This window comes from Nomascus leucogenys, chromosome 10 (assembly GCF_006542625.1).
Source record: "Nomascus leucogenys isolate Asia chromosome 10, Asia_NLE_v1, whole genome shotgun sequence".
Classification (NCBI taxonomy): Eukaryota; Metazoa; Chordata; class Mammalia; order Primates; family Hylobatidae; genus Nomascus; species Nomascus leucogenys.
In genome coordinates, this window is record NC_044390.1 from 50,994,690 (window position 1) to 51,013,191 (window position 18,502).

The 18,502-nt window shown below is 39.6% G+C and overlaps 1 protein-coding gene across 2 annotated transcripts in view; it reads left to right on the forward strand.

The window, feature by feature from the left end:
- Positions 1 to 12,346, forward strand: part of ZNF682 (zinc finger protein 682) — a 33,939-nt gene extending 21,593 nt beyond the window's left edge. For both annotated transcript variants that reach the window (XM_030820309.1, XM_030820310.1), the window contains exon 4: positions 9,777 to 12,346. In XM_030820309.1, the coding sequence (XP_030676169.1) occupies positions 9,777 to 11,047 (1,271 nt within the window). In that variant the 3' untranslated portion in view covers positions 11,048 to 12,346. The remainder of the gene's footprint in view (positions 1 to 9,776) is intronic.
- The last annotated feature ends 6,156 nt before the right edge of the window (positions 12,347 to 18,502 follow it).

Here is an 18,502-nt window from a genome sequence, read left to right on the forward strand (position 1 = left end):
CTATTATTTGTTTCTTAAGCATTTGATTTCAGATCTAAGAAAATGACATCAAATTCTTGGTCTTTTATAACAAGAAATTAGTGCCAAGTCCAATGTCATATTTTCCCCCATATATTTATCTAGGAAGTTTGTTATATTTTTATGTTCAAGTATTTAATCCATTTTAAATACTGTTTTTATATGGTGCGTGTAATGGAAGGGCTCAACTTTATTTTTTTCATGTAGATACTCAGTTTTCAACATCATTTGTTGAAAAAACTATTTTCTTCCCCATTGTGTGGCCATAGCAATCTTATGTAAGGTTATTTGATCATGTACACATGTGCTTAATTCTGAGCTCTCTATTTTGTTTTATCATCCATTTGTTTTTCTTTGTGCTAATACCACATTATTTCTATCTTTATAGCTTTGGGAAATGTGTTATAAAACCAGGAAGTGTAATACCTCTTTGTTGTTCTTTTAAAAGGATGTTTTGCTAGTTATAGCTCCTAAAAGAATTTGAGAATCTTGGCCGGGCGCGGTGGCTCACGCTTGTAATCCCAGCACTTTGGGAGGCCGAGGTGGGCGGATCACGAGGTCAGGAGATCGAGACCACGGTGAAACCCCGTCTCTACTAAAAATACAAAAAATTAGCCTGGCGTGGTGGCGGGCACCTGTAGTCCCAGCTACTGGGAGAGGCTGAGGCAGGAGAATGGCGTGAACTCGGGAGGCGGAGCTTGCAGTGAGCCGAGATTGCGCCACTGCACTCCAACCTGGGCGACAGAGCGAGACTCCGTCTCAAAAAAAAAAAAAAAGAATTTGAGAATCTTAAATATATTTCTGCAAAAAAAAAAAAAAAAAAAAAAACTACCATGGAGATTTTGATAGATATTACATTGAATTTGTACGTGGCTGTGCATGTTGACATCTTAACAAAATGAAATTATCTGATCCTTGAGCAAGAATATGTTTGATGGGTTTAATTTCCACATTTTTTGGATTTACAGTTTTACTTCTGCTTCTGATTTCTAGTTTCATTCCATTTTGGTCAGAAAATACACACTGTATGATTTCAGTCTCCTTAAATTTATTAAGACTTGTTATGTGTCCTAACAGAATGCTCTGTGTGTAATTGAGAATATATGTATTCTGCTGCTTTTAACTGGAGCGTTCTGTATTTGTCTCTTAGGTCTAATTGGTCTGTAATGTTTTAAGTTTTTTATTTTCTTATTGATGTATCTGATTTTTTTATATTCATGATTGAGAATGAGGCCTTGAAGTCTATAATTATTGTGCTGCTATGTATTTCTTGCTTAACTTCTGTCAATATTTGTTTTATATATTTGAGAGTGCTATGTGTTATAGTTATATAACTGTTATATAACAGTTACATGTGTTATAGATTCCCGGTAAATGGATCCATTTTGCCATTATATAATACCAATCTTTATCATTTGTAACAGTTTTTTACTTAAAGTGGATTTTGTCTAACTATGGCCACCCTACCCACTTGAGCTTACTGTTTGCATGGAATATATTTTTGTATCCTGTCACTTTCAGCCTGTTTGTCTCCTTAAAACTAAAATGAGTCCCCTAAAGACGCATATTGTAAGATTTTGTTTTTAACTCATTCAGCTGTTTTACTTTTTTAAAGGGTTCAATCTGTTCATATTTAAAATAATACCAGGAAGAAATGAAATTACTAGTAGCATTTTGTTTTCGATTACTTTCTGTGCTTGTCATAAATACGTTTTCCCTCATTTCCTCTCTTACTGCCTTTGTTTTTGTTTTGTTAATTTTGTAGTGGCATACTTTGATTCCTTTTTCATTTTCTTTTGCATATCTTCTATAGGTATTTTTGTGATCACCTTGAAAAATGAGAGTTTATGAAACATAACAATATGCTTAAATCTCATAACATCTTTACTTCAGTTGAATATAAAACTATACCTTTTTATATCCTTTGTTATTAGTGTCACATTATATTATTTCATATTAACAGATTTATGCAAATTTGTGTTTTGGTTTATTAAATTCTATGGCAAGATTTTCAGTTTTATGCATCATTATTATAGTAGAGAATTGTAGATCTGTATATATATTTACTTTACCATTTCTTGTAGAACTATACACATGGTGACAAAGACTGACAGCTTTTGTTTATCTTATAAAGTCTTTATTTTTTATCCTTATTCTAGAGGTAAATTTTTCCAGGTAAAATTTTCTTTGTTGGCAGTATTTTTTTGCTTTTATGACTCAATATTTATAAGTGAAATGTCTTTAATTTGCTGATACCATCTATTACCTCATTAAGTTATTTGTTGTGGCTCTGTAATAATTTTTTTAACTTAGTTATAGTGTTCAGCTCCACAATTTTTGTTTTTTTGAAAAATACTTCTAATAGTTTTTCAAATCTCTGTTGATATATCATTTCTTCATGCACTATTTTCTTGATTCAGTTAGTTGTCTACATTCTGGTTTTGCTCATTGAACATGTTTAAAATGATTATTTTGAATTCCCTGTCAGATAATACAAAGATCTTCATTTCTTAAAAATTGATTTCCGAAGAGCCATTTTATTCCTTTAAAGGAATATTTTTTCCTGTCTTTTCTCTATGCCCTGTGATCTCTGGATGACATTTGGAAATTTATAGACTGGCTCTATAGACTGACTCAGCCCCCCAAGTAGCTGACAGTACAGGCGAGTGCCACCACGCCTGGCTAATTTTTGTATTCTTTCTAAAGACGGAGTTTCACCATGTCGTCTAGGCTGGTGTTGAACTCCTGAGCTCAAGCGATCCACCCGCCTCAGCTTCCCAAAGTGCTAGGGTTACAGGCATGAGCCACCATGCCCAGGCTAGTTTGTATAATTAAGTTGCCTGCATGTAAAAAGCTTTCTTTGCATTTTCATCTGTATTCCTCAACGTTTATCTGAATGATAGCATAATTTATTCCTAATTCATAATCAGTGTTTTATACCGTATTTTCCAATATTTATATTGTTCTTACAGTAAAAGATGTAAGTCTTTTGTTTGCTTCTGCAGGCTACATTACAGCCTTACCATTTTGTGTAAAAAGAAGAGCAACATATTAATAAGTTTCTCTAGTATTATGTAAGTGCTTATTTCTTAAATTATTTTCTCAAAGCTTTTTATGAATAATTATAATGGGGTTTCTGTGAAACATTAATGCTCTAACTGTATGCTCTTGATTCAAAAACGTATGCTTTTTATGGATAGCCAGTCATGGTTGAAAATTATAGCTATCTAGAAGGATTCTTCATCAGTAGTCCACTATGTTTATTCAGAATTTTATGGGTTATAGTTTCTTTTAATTTTGCATTGCAATTTTATATTTATTTGTTAGTTTTTATAATAGGCCATTTGACATTCATTATATTTTTTAGTTTTTATTCATATATTATAATTTTGTATGACAGTATTCAGCTCTGTACATTTTAAGACAGTGTGAGGCACAAGTCAAATATGAATCAGCCGTATGTTTATTGCCAATTTAATTATCTCTGTTTGACTGAATAAGTATTACCCCATTTTGTTTGTGACTCTTATATTTACATTTTTGTTGGTCATCAATGATGGTTTTATCCTGTTTAGATGATGAGTCATGAAAATTGTTGTAATTTCAACATCTGTTCGTTGGTGAATGTATATTTTCTTTTTGTGAGAGAAACACTTGTGATTTGAAGGTGATTTTTGAAAAGCTTTATAACTGTATTTCTTTTAGGTGCAATTGTTTGTTTTTAATTGTACAAAATACAGAACATAAAATTTAGAATCTTAAATATTTTCAGTTATACGGTTCTTTTGTGTTGGGTATATTGACATTGTCATGCAGTATATCTCCACATGTTTTTATCTTGGGAAACTCAAACTCAGCATACATGAAACTACTCATTTTCCCCATTGACTGACCCTTTACAAACACCTCTCTATTTTGTTTCTGAGTATAACTACTTTAGATGTCTTATATAAATGGATTTATACAATCCTGTCTTTTTATGGCTGGCTTATTTTACTTATCATGCCATCAGATTTATCTTTATCGTACATGTTAGAAGATTTCCTGCTTTTTTTTTTTTTTTTTTTTTTTTTTTTTTGAGATGGGGTCTCGCTCTGTCGCCAGGCTGGAGTGCAGTGGCGTGATCTTGGCCCACTGCAACCTCTGCCTCCCGGGTTCAAGCGATTCCCCTGCCTCAGCCTCCCTAGTAGCTGGGGCTACAGGCACGTGCAACCACGCCCGGCTAATTTTTTTTTTTGTATTCTATTAGAGACGAGGTTTCACCATGTTGGCCAGGATGGTCTGGATCTCCTAACTTTGTGATCCGCCCACCTTGGCCTCCCAAAGTGCTGGGATTACAGGCATGAGCCTACACACCTGACCCAATTTTCTGCTTTTTAAAAGCTGAGTATTATTCCATTATTTGTATATTATAAATTGTATTTTTCTATTCATTTGGTGAGAGAAGTTTGGGTTTCTTTCACCTATTGATTTTTTTGAATAATGCTACAATTAATATGGGTGTGCAAGTAACTATTTGACCATATACATGAAAGATAATATCTGTGCTACATTCAGTTTCATTGGTCTAATTGTCTGCCTTTATGCTAGTACTAAACTTCATTTATTACTGTAGTTTTGTCATGTGTTTTGAAATCAGGAAGTGTGATGCTTCCAACACCTTTCTTCATTTTAAAGATTATTTAGCTCTCCATGGTCTCTTGAGATTTTATTTGAGTTGGGCATTGCTTTTTTATTCCTGCAAAAAATGAAATTGGGAATTTGAAGGGGATTGCATTGAATCTGAACATTACTTTGGGCACTGTAAAGATGTTGTACAGTATTAATTCTTCTAATCCTTGAACATGAGCATGCTTAAGAGTGTGCTTAATTTCCATATATTTGTGGATTTTTTTCTATTACTAATTTTTAGTTTCATTCCATTTTGGTCATAATAATAGTCTATAAGATATCCATTTTTAAAAGTTTGCTAGGCCAGGTGTGGTGGCTCACACCTGCAATCCCAGCACTTTGGGAGGCCGATGCAGGCGGATCACCTGAAGTTGGGAGTTCGAGACCAGCCTGACCAACATGGAGAGACCCCCATCTCTACTAAAAATACAAAATTAGCTGGATGTGGTGGCACATGCCTGTAGTCCCAGCTACTAGGGAGGCTGAGGCAGGAGAATCGCTTGAACCCAAGAGATGAGGTTGTGGTGAGCCGAGATCGTGCCATTGCACTCCAGCCTGGGCAACAAGAGCGAAACTCAGTCTCAAAAAAAAAAAAAAGTTTGCTAAGAATGGCTTTGTGCTCTAACAAGTGATATATCCAAGAGAATGTGTTGTGAGCTATGGAGAAGATTGTGTATTCTGCTGCTGTGTGGAGTGTTTGCTATATGTCCGCTAGGTGTCATTTTTAGAGTGCTTTGAAGTCCTCTGTTCTTGTATTTAATATTCTACCTTGCTTTATAACTTATTACTGAAAGTGGGATATTGAAATATCTTACTATTAGTATATTGCTGTGTATTTCTTCAATTTTGTTAATGTTTACTTTATATATTTGGGAACCCTGATGATCATATATATGTTATAGTTTTCTAGTAAATTAATCTTTTTATTATTATTTAATGTCCTTCTTTGTCTCTTGTGAGAATTTTGACTGCAGTATATTTTATAACAGGGTTTGACCTAAAATGTATTTTGCCTTATGTAATTTTGACCTAGTTTCTTCTCATTTGGTTAACATTCTAATAGAATGACTTGTACCATTCTTTAGTCTATTGTCTTCTTCAGACTGAAAGTGAATATCTTGTAAAAAGAATGTAGTTGAATCTTGTTTTTATACCAGTTTATGTCTTTTGATTGGGAAGTTTATTCCATGAACCATGAATATTTAATTTTCTGATAGAGAAGGGTTACTGTTGCCATTTTATTGATTGTTTTGATTTTTGTTGCTGTTTGTCCTTCTTTTTTTCCCTTTTTATCTCGTTTTTTCATGTTTCTTGGCTTCTTTTATGTCTTTTGAGAAATGACCATGTCCTTTGACCACTTTTTTTTTCTTTTGAGACGGAGTCTTGCTCTGTCGCCCAGGCTGGAGTGCAGTGGCGCGATCTCGGCTTACTGCAACCTCTGCCTCCCGGATTCAAGCAATTCTCCTGCCTCAGCATCCATAGTAGCTGGGACTACAGGTGCGCACCACCGCGCCTGGCTAATTTTTGTATTTTTATTAGAGACAGGGTTTCACCATGTTGGCCAGGATGGTCTTGATCTCTTGACCTCGTGATCTGCCCGCCTCGGCCTCCCAAAGTGCTGGGATTACAGGGGTGAGCCACGGCACTGGCCAATTTTTAAAATTTTTTTTTTTTTTTGAGACGGAGTCTCGATCTGTCACCCAGGCTGGAGTGCAGGCGCGATATCAGCTTACTGAAACGTCCGACTCCCGGGTTCAAGTGATTCTCCTGCCTCAGCCTCCTGAGTACCTGGGATTACAGGCATGTGCCACCACTCCTGGCTAATTTTTGTATTTTAGTAGAGATGGGGTTTCACCATGGTGGCCAGGCTGGTCTCAAACTCCTGACCTCAGGTGATCCACCTGCCGCAGCCTCCCAAAGCACTGGGATTACAAGCATGAGCCACTGTGCCTGGCCACCACTTTGTGTCTTTTAAGTGGAGCATTTAGACTGCTGTGTTCAAGGTTAATATTGATATCTTAGTTTTTGTTCCCTTCATGTGCTCTGTAGTCTTGATTGTGCAGTTGCTTTGTAGGGTCTTTGGGCTAGGTACTTATGTGTGTTCTTGTGGTAGTAGGTATCATTCTTCCATATCCATATTTAGAACACTCTTAAGCACCTTGTGATGCCAGTCTAGTGGTAGTTAATTCACTTAGTGATTGCTTGTCTGAGAAATATTTTATTCCTCCTTTGCTTATGAAACTTAGTTTGCTGGAACATAAAATTCCTGATTGGAATTTCTTTCTTTTTTTTTTTTAATCTTTTTTTTTGTTGTTGTTGAGATGGAGTCTCGCTCTGTGGCCCAGCCTGGAGTGCAGTGGTGCAATCTCAGCTCACTGCAACCTCCGCCTCCAGGGCTCAAGCAATTCTCGTGCCTCAGCCTCCTGAGTAGCTGGGACTACAGGTGCGTGCTACCATGCCAGGCTAATGTTTTGTATTTAATAGAGGCAGGCTTTCACCATGTTGCCCAGGGTGGTCTTGAACTCCTGAACTCAGGTGATCTGCCCACCTTGGCCTCCCAAAATGCTCGGATTACAGGCGTGAGCCACTGCACCCGGCCTCTTTCTTTAAAAATGTTAAAAACAGGCCCCCAATATCTTCCAGATTGTAAGGTTTCTGTGGGGAGGTCTACTGTTTGATAGTATTCATTTTTTAGGTAATATGGCCCTTTTCTCTAGTTGCCTTTTATTTTTTTATTTCATGTTGACCTTGGAAAGTCTAAATACTATGTGCCTTGAGGATGGTTGTCTTATATAGTATCTCAAAGGAGTTCCTTGAATTTCTTGTATCTTTATGTCAACCTCTCTAGCAAGATGGGAAAATTTTTCATAGATTATATCCTTAAGTATGTTTTCCAAGTTGGTTACTTTTTTTCCTTCTCTCTCAGGAATACTAATGAGTCATAAGTTTGACCCCTTTACATAATTCCGTATTTCTCAGAAGCTTTGTTTGTTTGTAGTGAATTCTTTTTTCTTTACTATCTTCTGACTGGGTTGATAAAAAGGAGTAGTCTCTGAGCTCTGAAATACTTTCATCTGCTTAGTCTATTCTGTTTTTAAGACTTTCCATTGCATTTTGAAAGTCCTGTAGTAAAATTTTCAATTTTGAAAGTTGTGTTTGGTTCTTTCAAAGGAACTAGTGAGATCCTTTTGAGGTAACGAAACTCTCTGGCTTTCTGTATTGCCAGCGTTCTTTTGCTTTCTCATCTGAGGGAGCTGGTGCTTCTTTTCCTTTTGAATTTTCTGTCATTTGGATGGGGCTTTAAAATTTTTTTATTTCCTTTTTTTCCTTGAGGGTTTGGCTGTGGTGTATGTTGTGTATAATTAGTCGGTGTCCTTTAAGGTTGTTTTCAGAGGGCAGAGGCTCTGTCTATGTCCCTTGGTTGTAGATAAGTTCCTGCAGTGGATTTCATAGAGTGCTTCATGTTGAAGCAATGTATTCTTGTTTGGTGGTGTAATTCAGGCTGCAGTCCAAGTAGATGGCACTTAAGAGTGCTCTGGGGAGGGAAGATAGTGTGTGAAAGATTATTTTCTTTTCCAAATTTATTTTGGGGCCTTGGTGATATTCCCTTCATCTTCTGGCACTGCACCCAATTCTTTTGCTCCAAGGAGGGCTTTGGTGGTCTGTGCTTCCCCCTTCCTTAGGGACAGTTCACACTTTTAGGTCACCAGGAGACCCATATTTATCAGGGGTCCTGCTGTTCTCCTTTGCTTGCAAAAGTAAGGATGGGTTATGGAATGTGTCTGTGAGTCATTTGGTGATGCAGTGGCTCAAGGATGGAACACCAGGCAGGGCAGTTGCACCATGGGTTTGCAACCAGTATTGCACCTGCAGCCCAGGATTTTTAGTCCAGCAGATGGCTGTGGGGCCCACCCAGCTTGTGGTCCCCCAACTCAGCAGGTCTGTCTCCAGTGTCTTCCCTGGGAGCAGGCTGAATTGGCTAGGCTTGTCCCAAGCCATCTGCATTGAAATTGCTGAGTTCTTCCAGATGTTCTAGGCTGCTAGGCTTCCTGGGATGGAAACCATGGCTGGTCATCTGGCCACACCCTTCCCAGTTTATTCATGTGAACGAAGGGGAACTCAGCTCCCATGCTGGCTGATGATCCCATGCCACACTCTTCTCTGTGTGCTGACAGTGTGGGCTTCTACCCCACTTAAGCTCAGACCACACATATCAGCTTGATATTATTAGGCAGTGTGCTGAAGACCTGGGCAGTTGGCACTGGGCCCATGGATTTGTCCTCTGGCCCTTTGGGGTCAAGCATCTGTGATGTACACAACATCTGTGATGTAAGTGCATGCTGTGCTGTGGGCACCCTTCTGCAGGAGCAGCCAGGTAGGTCATCTTGGAAGGTGCCAGCAGGCAAAATGGTGCATGGATCAGATTCACCTCAGTCCCATGATAGCTACAACCCTGCTCTCTCTCAGCCTGGCAGACAGCAGGAGATGGATCCCCTCAGTGCAAGATGCAGAACCTCGGAGGATGGGCACCTATGGTCAGCTACAGCTGCACAGCACAGTGAAAACTTCAGATTTCCACAAGAGTTTAAGCTGTGCCTCTGCCTATTCTCCATGTGGCTCCCTCTGCCAGTTCACAGATGTGTAGGGATCATATGAGATTCTATAATGAGGAGCTCAGACTAGATTTAGCTGGGAAATGCCTTTCAAGGAGAAGGGAACCAAAGTGAAAATCTCAGCGGTCCGTGGCTAGACTGTGTTGCCATGGGGTTTCTTCACATATCCCTTCCTTAAGACTGGTCTGGATCTAGGAGCCAGTCCTGGTGCCCAGTGACTTTGAGCAAGCTTCCCATCTTCCTCTTCAACCACAGTGTCTGCATTACCTCTGAATTAAGTTTTCTCTCAAAAGATCTGTTTAAAATATGATGTTTTACTCAACATTTTGTTTTCTCTCCTTGGAGTGAGTGTTTCCCAGCTGCATCTAGTAAGTCATCCTGTCCTTTTATTAATTTTGTATATTAGATTCGTAAAGTATGTGTATCTGAGTCTGAAAATAACAAGTGGGATATTTTGTTAATTTTATATTTCAGCTATATCTTCTCATTACCCTGAAGACTTTTTGCCAGAACAGGGCATGAAAGATTCATTCCAAAAAGTGATACTGAGAAGATATGGAAGCTGTGGACTTGAGGATTTACATTTAAGGAAAGGTGGGGAAAATGTGGGTGAGTATAAGGATCAAGAAAAAAGTTATAATGGACTTAACCAATGTTTGTCAACTCTACCTAGCAAAATTTTCCCATATAATAAATGTGTGAAAGCCTTTAGTAAATCATCAAATCTAAATAGACAAAACATAAGACATACTACAGAGAAACTTTTCAAATGTATACAATGTGGCAAAGTCTTTAAATCGCACTCAGGCCTTTCTTATCATAAGATAATTCATACCGAAGAGAAACTCTGCATGTGTGAGGAATGTGGCAAAACCTTTAAGTGGTTCTCATACCTTACTAAACATAAGAGAATTCACACTGGAGAGAAACCATACAAATGTGAAGAATGTGGCAAAGCTTTTAACTGGTGCTCGAGTCTTACTAAACATAAGAGAATCCATACTGGTGAGAAACCCTACAAATGTGAAGAATGTGGAAAAGCCTTTCACTGGTGTTCGCCCTTTGTTAGACATAAGAAAATTCATACTGGAGAAAAGCCATATACATGTGAAGAATGTGGCAAAGCATTTAACCGGCACTCACATCTCACCAAACATAAGACAATTCACACTGGAAAGAAACCCTACCAATGTAAAGAATGTGGGAAAGCCTTTAACCACTGCTCACTACTTACTGTCCATGAGAGAACCCATACGGGAGAGAAACCCTATAAATGTGAAGAATGTGGCAAAGCTTTTAACTCATCATCGATTCTTACTGAACATAAGGTAATTCATAGCAGAGAGAAACCCTACAAATGTGAAAAATGTGACAAAGTCTTTAAGAGGTTCTCATACCTTACGAAACACAAGAGAATTCACACTGGAGAGAAACCCTACAAATGTGAAGAATGTGGCAAAGCTTTTAACTGGTCCTCAATCCTTACTGAACATAAGAGAATTCACACTGGAGAGAAACCTTACAACTGTGAAGAATGTGGAAAAGCCTTTAATCGGTGCTCACACCTTACTAGACATAAGAAAATTCATACTGCTGTCAAACGCTATAAATGTGAAGAATGTGGCAAAGCTTTTAAACGGTGCTCACATCTTAATGAACATAAGAGAGTTCAAAGAGGAGAGAAATCCTGCAAGTATAAAAAATGTGGAGAAGCTTTTAATCACTGCTCAAACCTTACTACATAAGAATTTTTACTAAAGAAAAATCCTACAAATGCAAACAATGTGGCAAAGTCCTTAAATCTTGCTCAAGCCATTGAAATCACAAGATAATTCATACTGGAGAGAAACACTACAAATGTGAAGAATGTGGGGAATGTCTTCAACCATTGCTCACACCTTATTGCACAGAAGAAAATTCATACTGAGAAAAATTCTGATTTTAAAGAATGTGGCAAAGCATTTGATAACTACTGTGAACTTACTCATCAGAGGTTTTGTGCTAGATAAAAGCAATATAAGTGTAATGATACACATTACATTGATCTGTGGAAAGATATCACCAAATAAACGTCTTAGAGTGCACAAGGTGTAATGATAGGGATACACTACATTTGTATGTGGAAAGACTTCAAAAATATAAGCCTTAGAGTACATAAGAGTTTTTATACTGAAGAAAAACATTACAAATATAAAGATTGGTGCAATACTTTGACTTATGTTACAGATTTTGTTGTACATAGGAGAATTTATGCTGAAGGGTAACCCTCTAACAGTTGCTCAAATTTTATTCAATTTTAGAGAATTTATATTGGAAAGAAACCCTATAACTGTAATGAATATGAAAAAAATTGTTTCAAAAGTACACCTTAGAAAATGCTAGAGAGTTTATATGAAAGCATTTAACAGATACAATGAATATAAAAAATTAATCAAAAATCAAGTCTAAATGAACATCAGAAAATTCACAGTAGAAACCACTAAGACGCTAACAATTTCAATGTTACTCTAAATCAGGGTATTGATTATAAAGAATAATTCAAAGTTAACATAATTTAGTTAGGCTAAACGGGAATAGGAGATGAACAGTTTGAGACAATTATATTCAAAGTACACTGTTTTTGCATTGAAAGAATTTTAGATTTTTACAAAGGCAAATTTTGATGTAATTGAACTCTCAAATTACTTGATGCTGTGTCTTTATTCCTAGTGTCTGTGTGAAAGCATGTGGTCAATTTCTGCTGCTTGGGGTTTGAGAGGTTCTATATTAGGATATCATTTATGTCCTTTTCAACAGAAGATTGAGGACACTGAAATGTGAGGTGTGTGAAGAAAGTCTACACAGAGTAACTTTTGTGGTTGACTTATAAAACTGTTGTAAGTGCTGCATGAGATAGATGTTCAGAGTAATAGTCTTGTGCATTATTCAAATTTTAGTCAATTGTTTTACCGATTGCACATTAATATAATATAGTGGATTTTGTAATGCTTTTCTTAGACTGTGTGAACTTCATTCGTTTTAATAAAACAAAATTGTCTTTAATGTGTTAAGACAGTTGTGCATTGAATTAGGTGTTATCCTGCCACCAACATTAACCTATTTTACCTTACTCTAGTTTCTAGGTAACAGACAGTAACAACATACTATTTAGTGGAATGGCATCTCTAGTGACTCTTATCCTTAGTGACTTTAAACTTCAAATGCGTTGGAGAATATTGTTTCCATAGGTTACCTTTTTATTATTTTTCTTCTAATTATATAGTCATTAAGATGGTTATTATGAAAATTACACAGGCATATAATCAAAAGCCATATATTTCTTTTTTTTTTTTTTTTTTTTTTTTTTTTTTTGAGATGGAGTCTGGCTCTCTCACCCAGGCTGGAGTGCAGTGGCACGATCTTGGCTCACTGCAAGCTCCGCCTCCCGGGTTCATGCCATTCTCCTGCCTCAGCCTCTCCGAGTAGCTGGGACTACAGGCGCCCGCCACCATGCCCAGCTAATTTTTTTGTATTTTTAGTAGAGACGGGGTTTCACCATGTTAGCCAAGATGGTCTCGATCTCCTGACCTCGTGATCCGCCCGCCTCGGCCTCCCAAAGTGCTGGGATTACAGGCGTGAGCCACCGCGCCCGGCCAGAAATAAATTCTTAAGAAGCATCAATAGTAGTTGATGAATGTTGAATTTAACTTTTTATGAAATACTTATAGCACAACTTATGTTTCCATGCAGAATCTTTTGTTTATGAGTGTGTATGTTAAGTGTTGAACAATAATAGAATGACTACTCTGGATTTTTTAAAAAGCCTAAGAACCAGGAGAGCAGGCCATGAGGACATCACCATTTAATATTCAGTGGACCTCCTGATGATACTTACTGTGTTTAACTCTTCAGATAGAATTGAGGCCCTGTGATCATCTGCCTTCTTCATTGAATTATGCCAAGCAGCTACAAAAGGGACTGCGCAAGTTAAGTGCTTAATATACATGTACTTAGTGAATGGAGCCTAACCACAGCCTTCCAAAATGTCTAAGTGGGCCTGAGGCCCGTCTTTCAGCACCCAGGGACCTCTTTTATGTCTGTATGAAGGACAAAGACCAGCTAAAAGAATTGTCTTGGGAGGCCGAGGCGGGCAGATCACAAGGTCAGGAGATCAAGACCATCCTGGTCAACATGGTCTCTACTAAAATAAAAAAATAAAAAAAAATTAGCCGGGAGTGGTGGCACACGTTTGTAGTCCTAGCTACTCGGGAGGCTGAGGCAGGGGAATCGCTTGAACCTGGGAGGCAGAGGTTGCAGTGAGCCAAGATCACACAAAAAAATTAGCTGGGTGTGGTGGTGGTGGGTGACTGTAGTCCCAGCTACTCAGGAGGCTGAGGCAGGAGAAAGGCGTGAACCCAGGAGGTGGAGCTTGCAGTGAGCTGAGATCGCGCCACTGCACTCCTGCCTGGGCAACAGAGCGAGACTCTGTCTCACAAAACAAAACAAAACAAACAAACAAAAAAAAAAGGAGAAGAGCTCTGATGCATACATAACTGGGGATGGGCAGCAGAGACTCCACCTCAAAAAAAAAAAAAGAATAACTATAACTCTTCTGTTCATGAGCGGCCCTTCAGATGTTGACAGTAGAGTTCCCAACATAAGGGAAGTGGCCTTAAATCCCCTGCACACCTCCCTTTTTTGTACTGACCCCATGAAGTAAAATTCTGCCATTTATTCATTTGCCACAGACAAACTTCCTTTACAAAGGCAAAAAGAGCATTGCTTCAGATTGGACATGGGGTCATTAAAGAGGTAATTAAGGTTGTGGGTTCATTGGCATGGGACCTAATTAAATGTAACGGGTTCTTATAAGAGGAGGTAGTAAAGACACAAGAGAAGATTCTGTTAACACAGAGTTAGAAGACAGCCATCTACAAGCCAAGGAGAGGCTTGGAGAAGTCATTCCACCAACCTCTGTTAGATTTCTAATTTCCAGAACTGCAAGAAACTAAATTGCTGTTTTTAAGGCCCTTCATTCTGTAATGCTGTGTTATGGCAGTCCTAGCAAACGATTACAGCCTATTAGTACACACACACACAATATTCTCTGCAGCATGACTGACGTGGAAATAGCATGTTATACCGGGCTGCGTGAGCACTGAAAGGCTAAACCACTGTGGGGAAGAGCCTCCCTTATGGAATATTATAAAGACGTGTGCGTGCACACCTCCTTCCCTGATGGGATATGGGGATCAGTTCTTGAGTTCTTTTTTTGTACAACACATTCCCCTATTTTTGCATAAAAACTTCCCTAGTAATAGTGTTGGCTTTTAAGTTTTGGAGAGGTTCTGTAGGACTGAAGCTGCATGCCACAGGAGATACCTGGGGTGGGGAGTTAAAACAATACAAACTGTAGCAACATGCAAAAATGCTCATGGCCTAATGTAAAGTGAAAACAAGATGAAAGCCTTTTCTCTAATATTTCTACAAGTATGTGAACAGAGACTTTCCACCTAACCAAGTTGCCACTGGGATGAATGAAGGCCAGATTGTATTGAAACAGGACTATGAGTCACTCCTGGGAAGGCCCTAGGAGAGAGGTCAGAGAGTTTCCATATTTTGTTCTGGGACCTGGGCCTGTCCTGGTCTTCTCAGGTTCATATCTATAGAGACCTCTAGGTGCCTGCTCTCACCACAACCCAGTGCTGGCCAAGGTTAGTGGTGTAGGGCACCTGCTCTTTTTCCAAAGAGATGGAGGAGTTAGACTCATCAAACAGCTCCTCATTAATCTGAATGTGGCTCTGCAAACAGTGTCCAGCAGCCAAGCTAAAAAAAGATTAATTGCCTGCCTTGTTTTTACCATAGATGACACTTCTATTGAAATTTTGCTCTTCAGATCAGGCACATAGGAACATCTGCATAGATCTTCAGCCAGGAAGGAAACCAGAGGACAGCTTAAAGTCTTGGGATTCACATCTGAGTAGATAAACTTGGTCCCCATTTTGCCAGCCATGACCTGGCTATGAACATGACAGACCCATAAGAGTTTCAACATTTGACGACCTGGTTCTGTCCAGGAAGAATGCCCTCACCTCTTGATGCCCCTGCAATACATGGCAGTGGGGGGTGGTGTGGGGCTGTCTAGATGAAACTTGGACAAGAGAGGACTGGCCTGGATCTGTTCTGGGTTGCCCTGTTATCTGTGGGTGCGCCTCATTAGAAATGAGGGCCGAGTGGACATCTGCATTATTGGAGAAGGCTTTTACTTTGAGCCTTTGTAAGGCTGAAACTCAGAAATGTAAGGATACCATGGAGGAGCATGTTACTCTCTTGAGCATCTCTCACCAAAGGAGCTGGATACAGAGTTGTCTCTGGGAGGTGGGGTCCTTGTTTCCTAAGTTCTGTTGGGTTCCATCACCAAGGAAGCATGTTAGTCTCTTCAAGGTTCCATCCACTGGGCCCCTTCTTTCTCTAAGACCTATCCAAAGGCCCCACCAGGCTACTGATTACTCAGCCTCCTCTCCCATGTCAGGCCTCTATTTGTATGTAATTATGAAATCACACCTTCCCCTTAATTCCCTGGGAAGACCTAAATGCAGCCTGGGTTTTAGAAGAGAAGAGACAGCTGGGTCAGAACCTTGTTTATCTTACCATTTCTGTGACTCAGTAAAAGCCATTGCCTATTTTCGGGCTTCCCCAGCCTCCTACCATGCACAGTGGGGATTATGCTAGCATCCACCTCCTAGGGAATTTATCGGGTGTATATAAGACAAAACTTACAAAAATTATGGTGTAGGCTGGGTGCAGTGGCTCAAGCCTGTAACCCCAGCAATTGGGAGGCCAAGGCGGGCAGGTCAGTTGAGGCCAGGAGTTCGATACCAGCCTGTCCAACATGGTGAAACCCCATCTCTACAAAGTTAACCCGTCATGGTGGTGTGCACCTGTAATTTCAGCTACTCAGAAGGCTGAGGCAGGAGAATCACTGGAGCCCAGGAGACAGAGGTTGCAGTGAGCTGAGATTGTGCCATTGCACTCCAGCCTGGGCAACAGAGAGAGACTCCGTCTCAAAAAAAAAAAAAAAAAAAAGAAAGGAAAAAGAAACGCAATGACAATTTGGGCCCTGACATCAGCAAGCTTATTCTTCACAGGCTTCAGTTGGCCATATTGGTTCCAACCAACTTCAGCCCGTTTTTAAAAATCTCTTAAGCAAAGGAAATTTCAGTGTTTTGCAAGTTGTTTCTTATTTGCCATTCAGAAAACCCAACTTATTTTAGTCATAGGTTTTGTTTTGTTTTGTTTTGTTTCAACACTTTGGGGACAAAAATTCAGCTTCTGTCCAATGGAGTACAGAATGATAGGGTATCATTTTTGTCGCAGTTCAGGCTGCCATACCAAAGAACCATGGACTAGGAAGCTTATAAACAACAGAACTTAATTTCTCACACTTGTAGGGGTTGGAAATGTGGGATCAGGGTGTCAGCATGGCTGAGCTCTGGTGCTGATTCTCCTGAATTGCAGACTGCACACTTCGAGTTTCATCATTTGGCAGAAGGAGGTAGAGAGCCCTCTGGTGTTTCTTTTTTAAAGCCAGTAATCCCAATCATGAGGACCCCACCTTCAGGACTTAATTATGCCCCACCTCATAGTACATTACTCTGAGGGTTAGAATTGTCACACAAATATAGGGGGAGAAATCATAACTCTCAAGATTATATATATATATATTTCTAAAAGCTGTCATTTTCTTCCTGCTTGCTCTCTCAGTCTCTCTTTTTGTGTTTTTCTGTTTAATTATCTGTTTCTGTATTGTATTCCTCAAACTGAAAAAGCAAATTCCAATGCTACGAGATGCTCTATGTACAGACCCACATAAAAAGAACTGAGGGAGTGCTCAGACCAATAGATGGAAGAAACTTGGGCTCTCAGGCCACACAAAATCTTGCCAATTTCCACATGAGCGAGTTTAAAGCTGACCCTTCCCCAGTCCAGCTTCTGTTGAGAAGTCCAGCTTCTCATGAGGCCTAAGCCTCCTAAAGACCTTGAGGAAGAGGCACCCCACTAAACTGTGTCCAGTTTCTGGTCCCCACAAATTGTGAGATAGTATTTGTTGTTGAAAGGTGCTAAGTTTCAGGGCAATGTTGTAAGAAAGAAGCAGATAACTAGCCTCATCTCCGAGGCCCCAAGATTCTCCGTGCTTCTGCTTCTCTCTCTCAGGCTCTCTGCAGCCACAGTGGTCCCTTTCAAACTTCTGCCCAACTCACACCTATGAGTCTCTTTACTAAGGGTGGCTTCTTCTGACACATTCTTGTGCAGCGCTGGCTCCCTATTGTCATTGTCATCATGGCATAAATGTCATCTCAGTGAGGCATTTGGGTCATTCCTTGTAATGATTTCTCAGCTCTTCTGTCAACATTCTACTTTATATTATAGCAGTTGCTTTTTTCTTTCACATATACTTGCTTTAGTGTTTTTGGTCACCTGTCCTCAGACTGGTCCTCAGGGTAGGGTGCAGGCATGATTCCATCATTTTCTGTACCACATGTTGGGTCCACCAGGGTAGCTGGCACAGGGTGAGTGCAAGGGAAAGACTGGCTAAGTGAATGCATGGGGGAATCTCAAATTCTCCTTCCTGCTTTTGACCACTTGATAATGTGGGGATAATTAATAATAACTCAAGGTGCATGACCTCGTGTGACTTCTTTGCCCCAGCTGCTCCAGCAAAGCTCAGTGGGCACCTTTTTGGTAGAAAGAAGGTGGCTGTCACCACCTAGAGGCCATCACTGGCACTGCAGCCCCATGCAGGAGTCTCACAGAACAAAGCTATTTTTATGTTTGTGTCCTCAAGACACTGGCTCTCCAGGGTCCCAGGGGACAAAGGAGCAGCAGCCGGAGAATCCAAGTGCGATAAGAGTAAACTTGGAAGCCTCCGTTGTCCTCTCTTTGCCTCCACCTTTTGAGGTGTGCTCTTTACTCATGAGGGACAACCCCTCATCCAGGGAAATTATTTTCTACCACTTCCAAATGATCATCTCAAGAACACAACGGGAACTAGTATTTTCCCTAGACTTCAGACTCAGAGTCCAGTTATATGGCACATTTCGCTCTATCCCACCTTTATCTACCCAAGATGCCTCTGGAGTGACCGTGCCTCACTCTGAAGGACTTCCAGGGAGTAGAAGCATTTTTGCAGTCTCAGAGCAAAGAGTCTTGGTTCACCAATG